This window comes from Ciconia boyciana, chromosome 17 (assembly GCF_034638445.1).
Source record: "Ciconia boyciana chromosome 17, ASM3463844v1, whole genome shotgun sequence".
Lineage (NCBI taxonomy): Eukaryota > Metazoa > Chordata > Aves > Ciconiiformes > Ciconiidae > Ciconia > Ciconia boyciana.
In genome coordinates this window covers 9,709,456-9,721,574 of record NC_132950.1, presented here as the reverse complement: position 1 = coordinate 9,721,574, position 12,119 = coordinate 9,709,456, and the positions used below count along the sequence as shown (strand labels likewise).

At 34.0% G+C, this 12,119-nt stretch overlaps 1 protein-coding gene across 11 annotated transcripts in view; it reads right to left on the bottom strand.

Moving 5' to 3' along the window:
* Nucleotides 1-3,058: 3,058 nt before the first annotated feature.
* Nucleotides 3,059-12,119, bottom strand: part of BRIP1 (BRCA1 interacting DNA helicase 1) — a 64,250-nt gene continuing 55,189 nt past the window's right edge. For all 11 annotated transcript variants that reach the window (XM_072882379.1, XM_072882382.1, XM_072882373.1 and 8 more), the window contains 4 exons: nucleotides 10,237-10,349; nucleotides 7,763-7,845; nucleotides 5,725-6,051; nucleotides 3,059-4,976 (listed from right to left, as the gene is read on the bottom strand). In XM_072882379.1, the coding sequence (XP_072738480.1) occupies nucleotides 4,123-4,976; nucleotides 5,725-6,051; nucleotides 7,763-7,845; nucleotides 10,237-10,349 (1,377 nt within the window). In that variant the 3' untranslated portion in view covers nucleotides 3,059-4,122. The remainder of the gene's footprint in view (nucleotides 4,977-5,724; nucleotides 6,052-7,762; nucleotides 7,846-10,236; nucleotides 10,350-12,119) is intronic.

Here is a 12,119-nt window from a genome sequence, read left to right as displayed (position 1 = left end):
TCGTCATTACCACACATGGCCCCGTAGCCTGAAGATACGGTGCATTTTTAAAAAGTAGCAGAGTTGTTATTACTATTATCAGCTTTTAGACTTTCCCAAATTAAAGTGCCTCACAAAAATGTAGAGACAATTTCCAAGAACATCTAAGCCACATTTCGTACAATGGGTCAACCGAGGACTAAAAAGCAAACTAAATGAATACAAGGTAGGTTACATATTGAAGAATAACAGTGTGATCATATGGTTTTTCAGTAACACTTTTGACAGTTTCATTAAAACATGTATTAGATTCACAGAGTTACTGTGCCAAGATATTACCAAACTTCTCACAGCAACTGGTAGCAAATTAACACCTAATCCTTAGAAGGAACATACCCCAGTGAATAGGCCACTATGTTACAAGTAATTTCTTTCAGCTTCCCATAATGTCAGGACCAGTTGCCTTCAGTTAACTCTTAAACACCAGCCAGATTCCCACTGTAGTTCAAGACAGGTCAGTGTATCAGGACCACCGAATCAAGCAACAGAAGTATGTCAAAAAGAGATTACATTAACAGTAACTTATTTGCACAGAAATGCCAAGTAAAAATAGTTGTGTTATTGCAACAACTCCCTCTTTCTCCCCCCAAAAAGATTTTCTGCAGGTCTCCAGTGCATTTCTAACAACTCATTTATCTAGTTACCATATCCAGTTGAGAAATTAATTATTCTAAAATATCCCTCCAGTATCCAAAACTGTGAAAGTAAAAAGATAGATTAAAAATCCTATCATTCCCAACCCGAAACAAATGACCGGTTATGTAGATCTGACCCTCTGGCTTTTGGCAGTGTTTCAGCTCCACGGACAACACAACAAAGTCCTTTCTTGCAAGGCTGATGGTGTGTTTCCTTCTAAAAGACAATATACAAATTCATGTAAACACTAGCTGGCATATAGTAACTATGCAACTATGCAACTATGCAGAGTGAAGCATTTAAATATAAACACAAAGAAATACATCAAAACTGCTTCAGAGAAATATATGCTTGAAATACTCAAAGAAATCGATTTGAATTGATGTTTATCATTTATATTGGCTAATAATTAAAATACACATCATGCTAAAAATGCTTAATCTAACTTAAATAGAAATACTTTCCTATAAAATGAGGTATTTTATAGTCTATAATGCCCCAGGCTATCAAGGATTTAGTTTGGAATTTTGCAAAGGAGCCTAGGAAGATAGGTGCCCAACTCTCGTTGAGTTTCTGTGCAATTATGTTCTTACATTTTGCAAATCCTGCCCTAAAAATTACGTACTGACCAGAAATGGGAAGCACTGCTTATCCTGAAACAGGAATCACATTTGTAATGAGTTATGAGCTGGACTCTGTAGGCTGTCCATATCTGCAGCTCCTACCTGTGTTAACAGGACTTGAAAACACTCAGCCTTTTTGTTTCCCATGAGAAATGAATCTGTTGAGTGTGTAAATCAAAGATCTAGAGCAAACCATACAGACCACGACTAAACTATTTCATCTGTATTATTTCACTTAAGAGATTATATAATAAATCATTCTTATTTCCCTTGCACCTTAACATTCAACAGTAGCCACTTAAAATAGGTACTTTATTCTATCTACTTGGCACCTTTCTTTCACAGGTGTAAGCTCTTTGCGTAACTAACTGTAGCTTTTCTTTGTCTGCATTGTCTCTGAACTTTCAATCCTTTAATAAATGCAAGATTTTATGATTATTTTAGACAGAAGAGATCATACCTAGCTGTTATATCAAAGTATGAGAGGAATTTTCAATAATTGAGCTTTTATAGATTTGGGAAGTCCAAACAAATAATCCTAGGAAAGTTGGTACATTGACTTCACTTCCCTTCTATTTGCAGGCTGGGCAGCAGGGTATTTAATTTAATACTGGGAACCACCATAAATATATTAACTATAGAAATAAAGAATATTAAATACCATAGTTAGTTAGATATAAAGACAAATTAAGATTGAATTTACACAGCTTTTGCACCAAAAGACACTGTCCACCCCTTACTCCCCAAAAACCAGCAGTGATACCAAGGATTATTATCCATCAGTTGTCCCATGTCCAGGATTTGAGTTTAGTGAACTTGTGGATAGAGACTTTTCAAGAAAAATCTAGTATCTACTAGGCCAAATGCTGATATTCCAATACATATTTTAAAAAATAATGGTTAAGGAGTAATTTTATACAAAATGTAGACATTGCAAATTAATGCAAAATATTTGACATGAAGAAGGCCATGTCTTACAGGATTTCTAATTAAAGCAAGATGCAACACAAGATCAAGAAACGAACAATCTGCTCCAGATAAGGAAAGGAAGATGGATTTTGGTTTTTTTTTTAATGTTACGGATTTACAGACAGACAAATCTTCTGAAAGACAAATCAGGGATAGTGGTCTATGAGATGAGCAGACAAGCCACAAAGCTTAAGTGATTTCTATTACCTATTTAGATATACATAAACATAAAAAGCAGTTTGGTACAGAAGACTTGTTTTAAGAAAACTGCGCAATTAGAGAGTCATGAGGATCAAGTTGATCAACTCTTTGGAGCATAGCTGCAAAGCCACCTGCCACAGGCTGCCTCAGCATTTGCTGTGGGATATGGGACAGTTCTAGTCCAGAAGCCAGTTACAAACAGAACTATGCCTACCCTACTAAGTCCTGATATTCAATTACTTAAATCTAAACTAAGTATTTTTATCTTTAGATGTGTCATATGTTTAAGCTGCTGTCAATATCAGAGCTTGCTTCTGCCCTATCAACTAGTTCAAAACCATCAGCATCCAATGATTAAGCAAATACCAGGAAACCTAAACCAAGAAAACATGATCCTTACGTGGCATCGATATAACAAAAAGCTTAACCAAATGCCTTACACGAAGCACTGCAAGATAGCGCTTGTTAAAGAAATTCAACAGTATTCTTGCCATTCTTGTGAAGAGAGTATCTAATTTCATAATGATGCATTTATTGTGTAAAGAAAGGATACAGTTTAAATCCTATCAGTATGAACACATTCACAGCTCTGTAGAGGTGGACATCAGAATATTATTTAGATGAACTTCTATGGAAAATGACCAGCTAACACCTTCATCTCTGCTCTCAGTCAAAATATATACATACCTATGAACCAATCTCAAGATTGTAAAAATCCTGCATCTTCATATTAATATATTATGGAAATGAACAATCTTTTCTTGAAAAATTAGGCATAGTATGTTTAATTACAACAAAATGCTGGCTGGTTTGATTGCAATAAATGAAGTGTTTAAAATACTTCAAAAAAAGTAGACTGAGAAAGATTAAAGACCTTTATGTACAAATTTACATTGTTATATATCGCATAGAAAATGTGTTTGTAAGGCATACAAATGAGTACACATTTTGATATGAACACATACAGAATCTGACCAAAAGAAATTAGATCCTCTCACAAAAGAAAATTTTAAAGAAACTTCAACTTTAATATTAAAAACAAATAAAGACCTCTGAAGAAGCATATCATCATCATCAAATATCAAAATGTTCAAATACTACTATACTACTACACAGCTTCTGATAGACATTTGACAAAATAAATTTGCAGGAAACAAAGTACTGAAGAATACACCTATTTCAGTATCCAGGCTCAATCTATCATATTACTCGATCTGCAAAGATGCTGTTCTACATATTTAATTAAGAAAAAAAAAAAAGCCCTAACAAATGCAGAAACCCATAATTTATTATATGGGTGTTTTGCTTTCTGAGAAAAACCCAATCGTTTGATTGTATTTAATAGCAGATTAATTAAATCTGTAATAGATAAACCTCCTCAGCCTACAATTACAGCTCAAATGCTACTTGGGCTTCTATTTAGAATTTCCACACATGATGTCCTTGCGCCACACAGTTAGGATGAAGAATCTTAATTATATCTATAGAAAACTGCATGTTGTGTAACTTTCACAGTGAAAAATGAAAAAGTATCATGAAAAATTGAGTCTGATAGTAGCATATATAAAATAGAGCCATTACTGCTCTATAGCTAGGCTATGTTGTAAAGGCTGCTCGCTACGTTTCCTATAGAAGCTGTCACTATGTGCTAGTATTATTCAATAGAAACGATGACACCTTTATTTCGTGATCTGGAAAGATTGATTTTCCGTTTTTTGGAGTCCACCTCTTGAGATGCTATCTGCTCTGCTTCTATTTCACTAGTCCTCTCTACATTATTAACTGCACTGTTCTTACTCCCCTCATTTTGCATTATTCCATGTAAACTTGTGCTTCTGCCATCATCATCAATCGTTTTTTTAGTCACACTTAGTGTTTCTGAGGTGTTGATTGCAAAAAGATCATCAGCGACTGCAGAGTTTCCACATTCAATCCGATTCTCATTTGTATTACAGGTTGGAACCAGTGGTCCGATTTTCTGTTCCTCTGATTCTACATCATCATAGAGTTCTGGTGTGAAGTAGATACTCTCATCCTCATCTTCTGCAGATACATTTAACATTGAAAGTTCAGATTTCCCTCCTGCTGAAGGAAACTCACTGCAGGGCTCAACTTGAAGCTGTAGCTTATCAGGATGCTCTTCAGCAACTGGAGCCTCAGTATTTTTAACTGAAAAATTAGTTGTTTCCAAACATGATTCTGGTACACTTGGTTTATGTTCTGAAATTAATGATGACTGGCATTGATTTCCACTATCAATAAGTTCGCTAGCCCTATTCACATTCTTTTGTTTGCTCCTAGCTGCGGACATGCAGTTCTTGGCTACAGGCAAAGGTGTTGAAGTCAGTGGTTTAAAGCAGCAATGTTCTTCCATAACATCAGCATTAGTCCAACCATTCTTTTTTTCTCTTTTTATTTCAGTTGCTGGCATTTTGGGCGTGGAGTCCATATGTTTTCTTCTTTGTGTTACATGGTGAGCATGACTCCCTACATCAACTTTCTGGCCACCTGTGAAAAATCACAAAAGATTAATTAATTGTATATGCCTTCCCCCCGCTGATTTACAGCATGTTTAGCACATCAAAATTACCACTGTTTTATTAGGTTTACAGTTATTTTATAATACTCATTAAGATCCAATACAAACAAAAGCCCAGATGTTACAACTATCTTTGCACATGAATTGTCTTAATTAAATCAATAGATTAACTGGCTTATGTAAAGTTAGAGTAAAGTATGACTGGATTTTAAATTTGTAATTTTTTATTATTGTGCTTTTATGTTATTTACATCTTTCTTGCCTGAAATGAAGTCATAAGCTTTCCTAAAATTTAGGATGGATAGATATTTACTTGTAAAGCTAGTACCGGAAGAGATTATAGGAAAGGCGTCTCACAGCAATGTCTAAACAACAGATGTAGCTTTGAACCAAGGCACTCATCTTGCAATAATGCTGTTTATGTGTTTAAATATTTTTTAAATTATCTTCATAGTTTTCAATGGAAAAAGAAATTTAAGTGAAAACATTTTTGATTGTACTATAAACTTATCAAACATTGTCAATTGTTTTAAGACAACCAGATGGAATGACAGTTAATTTCAGTCTGTCGAGCACAGCTCATACACATTTGTGAATAATTATCATTTTGCACCACAGCACTTCTGTAATTTTAAAAAGCATTTGTTTCCTCCAAAAAAGATGCAACTTCACATTTAAAATTGTTAACAAAGTTTTTTCCACAGGAAATGAACATACTTTGTTTCATTGTTGCCATGATGTCACTTGGCTGATTTGATGCTGTAGGATTAGCTGAGCTGATGGTTGTAGTAAAATTAATTTCTGAAACCAAATTTTGCTCCTCACTTTTAGCAGAAACATCTGGTGACAGATGAATAGTTGTCTCCTGCTGAGAGGCTTGTGACAGGTCTTTTGAATTTGAAGGTACATGGAGAAATTCACTGCTGCACTCTGATGAACAATCAGTGCTCTTCTGGTTTCTCATAGCAAATGCACACAAGGATTCAAGTGCACTACCAAAATTTTCATGGTGCTGGATTTGTTGACGAATCCATTTAGATAATCCTAAGAAAAAGGGAGAAGAAAGAAAGAAAAAAATGTTACTACAAACCTACATCATCTATACCAGGTATTTCCTATCAGTAAATAGTACCCTAATATTGCAAATACTTCTACGTATGTAAAGACAGATTCATAAAGATTTCAAGAAGTTGCTCATGAAAGTAAGATAATGCATGTCTTCCTTTCCAGGGCTAGGAACTTGATTTAATCAACAGTAGTATTTTGATGAATAATACTAACGATATCATTCTTTTTTAATAAAAGACCTTTTTCACGAATACATTTTAAGTTCAAACTGCGCTGTTGCAAAAACATCATTATACTACATTTATGCCTGGGTGTTAATTTTGCTTGTTATCCTGAATTATTAAAAAGCAACTTACATAGAGTAGAGCTATTTATTATCATACTGACAGGGTCTGACAAAAATTAGAATATAATGAAGCTTTTACAATTTTATTTCAGATTAAGTAACAGTAGCTCCGATATTCAGAAAGAATCACAACTGCCCAATAGCTAAAATATAATACCATATGCTCTTATACAGCAATCATTTTTTAAATTCTCAAATACCAGATGTCTTGAGCATAAAGGCTGTTTAGATGATGTTGGAACACACACGAGTGAAGTAAAAACTAACTTTCTTGATTTTTAAAAAGTATTTTTAAACCCATTTAAATATTCTTTTAATATCAATTAAAAAAAGCCCAACAGAGAACTTGATTCTTCTGTGAAGTTTTACTTTTTAGAAAAAGTACTAACCTTACCAAGTCTTGAACATATAGATTATTTGTATTACTATATGAATTACTTCTGCTTACTTAGATAATTTAAATGTACTTTTAGCACAAACAGACATGTCAGAAAGGCGGTTTGACTTGTACTACAGCAGCTGAGCTCCACCTGCTGACTAGATTGCAACACTATCTGTTTACATCATCTTTTTGCCCATCTCTTCTAAACAGGACAGGAACAAAGATACGTAATGCATTCCTAAGCAATTTATTTTTTAATTTTTAAAAAATTCTTATTTATTTATTAAGGTAGTGTGCATGACCTGGTTTATTTTATCTGCATTTATTTCTAGCCAGTATAAAACTACAAACAGAAAATACTTTTTGCGTATTGAGCATTTGGCGGTTCCAAATGGCACGAGCTTTAGCGGTTCTTACCTAAAAAGCCAGAATGTTAAATTCAGACTGCTAACCCTAATCATTAAAGGCCCCTATAGGCAGAAAATATGCATTCGCTAGAGACTTATCCAAAGTCCAAATAAAAATCTAGTAACTATTTTTTAATACATACATATATACACACATATATATGTATGCACACATATGTATACATACATTATATATATTTAATATGCAAAGATTAAGAGTCCTTAAGTTTTCACAGGTCCCATTTTAAGAAAGAATTCTCAAATTCTGCACGCTGAAGTTTCTATATCATTATTTGTATATCCAAAAGGGGAAAGAAATTACATTGACTGAACATTGGTGTCAACATGTTTCAGTGTATTTCATGAACTAGCAATACACCAGGGTACAGTTTTAGAGTTTTCAGTTTCAACTGCACAATTTGAGTTCACTGGATATATTTCATTATGACTTTTCCTATTCACCTGTATTTGTATAACCATATTTCCTGTAATCTTGATTTCTCACTATTTGTTAATATTAGGCAATTTCCCAGAAAGATTTTTACAGCTTACCAGTTATGTACTTATTAGGGTTATTCCGGAAGCGGTCATCAACTAAAATAAGAGCACCCCAGTCATTCCTATGTCTTATACACCTATAAGTGAGCAACAAAAAAGAGCGTATGTATAATTGGAGTGCCTATAGTGAAAAACCTGTGGGGATCAGACAACAGGGATAGCAATGAGTCAGCTAGAATATGCAAAAATATACAGGAAGTACTTTCTTATTGTCTTGCACCAAAAATTGTTACGGGTGTCATGGAAGCTTAACTTTCCTTCAGTTCTTGAATTTACTATATGAAAACAGGTAAATTAAAAAAAACCCCACACAAATATTCAGCAGCTATTCAAGCACATGTCATTTGTTTTCCACTCTTTCCTGGGTAGCATAAATATTGAAAGGAGAACATGTAAAAGTGTAAAAGAAAAGAAAATGGACTGATGCAATTGCAAGCAGTTTTTTAAATAACTACGCACTTTTTTGTTTCTAAACCTCATGTTATTCCTAACTGTCTTTTGTAACGAGATGACTAATGCTACAGATCAAAGCTGCGAGCGATACTGTTGAGTTCATAATTCAGTTGTTAGAGGCCTACAGATATAAGGCAATAGTCACTTTACATGTGTTGATATTATTTTTAACATTATTTGGATTTCTATACTGCCTGCCAGAAAAAAGTTATTAAAGAACAGTGATAACATAAATGAAATATGGAAAAGAATCTGTCAGTAATAGTTTAGGATTATTATCCCTATTGTATAAGAAGAGGACAACTTTTGAGGAAGACGTTTACAAATCTACATAAAACCACAAGTGTATCAGAGTCAGGGCTTAAAATGGGAGCGACAAGGCTGGCTCTCCAAAGAAGTATTATTTATTTATATTTGAAGTCTCTCCATGATAAGAGAAGCTACCAAAACATCTTTAAGAAACAGATTTCTTCCAACTTCTCATTTTTTCATTTAGTAAATGTTTTTTTAATAATGCTTTAATAAATGTTCTTTTAACTCATAATTTACATGAATTATGCCCACTGGAGACATATCCCACACTTTTAGAAAAAGTAGCACTGCAAGGATTTCATAGCATGATTGTCACCTGGCCATACACACCATCTGTTATATTCCCCAAGGCTGCTATTTCATTTCACGGACTTGTGTTACTTCATATAATGTAACAGCACTAAATTAAGAGAAAAGTGCCAGATTGAAGACTATCATGCTTCTGCTCACTTCTATCCCTGCAGGCATCTTTGCAGCAAGAAGCTTGCCTATTTACTATATAACTTAGTACCAACTTCGTAGACTGTTCTGGTTTTATAAAAATAGTCATCGCACGCTGTCATCTTTCGCCAAATCTCAGTTTAGTAAGAGCTTAGTCTAGTGGTATTATGCACAATTTATACATTTATGTCAGAACAGAAGTCTATTTTCTCCATTTAAGTTTAGACTAGCACAATTTTGTTCAAATGATAAATTATACAATAAATCTAGTTTTAGTGAAAATTGCTTAAGTTAAAACTTATTTCACAGTGACAAAACTTCAAATTCATTTCTTACTATTAGCATTCCACAACTTTCTTAGATTTTTAACAAATTTTAACTAATGCTCTTACTCTCCAAAGAGGAATCTAAGAAATCAGACCTGTAACAACAAGAATTTACAATGAGATTTTACTAATGTAGACTATTTTCTCTCAATTTTCTTTCTAAACCTTCATTTATGTCATCACATTTGTATTAGGTCTAATTCAAACAACAAGACTCTTTCAGCTGATGTGTCTCCTCTTATCTATAAATCTGTGTCTGTACCTCTATATATCTATGACAGATGTATGGTGCCTGTGATAGATATGGATGACAGATAGCTATATCTATTTATATGATAAATTTTGTTGGAGAAGGATGAATTAATTCTATCTTGTTAATAAAATTTGGGGGGAATTTCTTCATTTGAGAAAGTAAGCTATACCACTTCTTCTAAACCTGGAAAGAGATCAGTGAGCATGATAATTGAATTGACCTTTTGCAAAGGTCTGAGAAAAACCCCCGCTATTTCTCCCTTTCAAAAACACTTGTAGGCTAAACATCAAACAACTATTCCGAGCCCACCAAGAGCGTGAAAAATTAGTACATTTGAAAAGACCCAAGAATTTTTACGTGGTTTATAAGCTCAAGAACTATTTGTCTCTGCAAATGCTTTCCTTACTGTATATCTGGACTACAACCAATAAAACCTGTAACCAAACTAAAGTGGATTCTGAATGTAAAACAAAAACTCTGAATTATAACAACACTCAAGTGCACAACAGACTGAAAACCAGACAGTTGCCAGTACAGAACAGCTGAAGACCTGATTTCTGCAATATGATTTTTTTGGCCTGATTTATCCCCTTTGTGTTAACAGTAAGGAATTAATCCTTAAATATGTCATTTAAAAAGTTCTGCAAATATATACATATTTAATTATGTTCAGTTTATCTCACCTTCCCAGGGCTTGGTTCAGAGCCCTATAAGCTTGAATTTCATACCACTGACTCCCTGGTAAAAGGCCTCTTGTATTTTTGTGCTGGTCATTGTACTTCCTCTTTAATTCAACCTAAGAAAGAAATAATAAAATATTGATTAAATAAGTAAATATGTAAAGTGTGCTTCAGTGTTTCAACTTTGTATTTTGCATACTAAGCAATTATGGCTTTTACCCTTCTAAAGTTATTCTTATCTTTGTGATCTATTCCAATAATTTACATGTAATAACACAACAACCACACACTTATCCAAATCTCCGTGCTAACAAGAGAAGGATAAGCTGTTCACACAGGCAAAAAAACCCAGATACAAGTCAATGGACTAACTAGACCACAGTTTTATTTGTCCATCTGTAAATGAAGAAGTAAATGATACAATGGAGATCTTTATCCTTTCCTTTATCACAAGCACTGACTCCTCATCTATTGCTGGGACCAGACGATACTTTTCTCAAGTGAGGATTAAGCAAATATAACCCCTTCTTCTTCAGAAGCTAAGAAAGTACTTTAGAGACAGAGTGGCCTTGCCAAAGTACCAGAAGTCAGCAGCACCAACTCCAATTCCTAGCTTGGCATCACCTCCTGCCGTGTGGAAACAAATGTTTCACTGGCTAAATGTGAAGCAAAGGCGGCAGCTAAGGTTTTGCAGGCCCATGGGCTAGCATGAGGCAGAAAAGAGCATGCTCCTCTTAAAAAAAACCACCACTCTCTCCTAGCTGCTTCAAGAGCAGATCTGATATCAACTGCAAAAGAAATGCCCTGCCTCCCCTTTCTAATCATGTGGATAACTACATATACAATGCCTGATCTGAATTTGAACAAGAATTTGTATTTGGACATTATACACAGTTGCAACATATATCAAAAGAATTTATTATTATTGGGAGGACTGAATCTTATTTTTTTTAAACAAACAAACATAAAACTGCACCAAAAAGGGTCTTTCCATTGCTCTTTTGTACAATATTAACCTTTCTAAACTGACAAGTGAAAGGACACGCTTCAGGAGAGAAAACAGCAGGCTTCTAACCTCTTCTGACAGGTAACTTCCAAGCTGCATTTGGATAAGAAATTTTATTTTATGTACTTATGCCCTTTAAATTGCCTGTCAAATTTACAAATTCAGTCTTTACAGCCAGAAAGTAAATTCAGTTTGATTTCACAGATTTAATATTTGTTCCAGTCACTCAGAATTTATTGACTGGCATGTGATGTTTCCTCTGTATTTCAAAACAGAAGATGATTTCTTCTGAACATTTTATGAGCATTAAGTTCCTTTTTAAAGAATAGTTTTAAGGATATCTGTGCATTTCTACAAATGAAAATACTACCTGAGGAAACAAAAGGGTACTCCTAACCCTTTGAAACGAGGTATGATGTTGGAAAATTTTATTAAAGTCTTTAAAACATAACCAATGACAATATGCTCCTGTACATACTTTGCATTTGTCTTCTAGTCCTGGTAAGTTTTCTAACAGTTTCTTATTTTGAAGAATTTCTGTTATCAGTAAGATTTTGGCCAATTGCAACAAATGTATCTTTACCACAGTTTCCTACTTCGCTAGCACACTGTTCAAAACAGGATTAGAGTAACAAGTCATGTGTCTTACACTGGTAAAAATTACAACATTTTTAACCATGTGCATAAAACCACTGAAATAACAGAAGAACGTAAACCAGTCAGTCTGCATTGTATTGCATTACCCTGTGAATAAAATTATTACTTTTACATTTCTAAGACATGTTAGCATTATGCAAATCTATACTGCATGTACTGCACATCAACAACAACGTTCCATTTCTCAAATTATATAAAAATCCATACTCTCTTGGTCTGAATG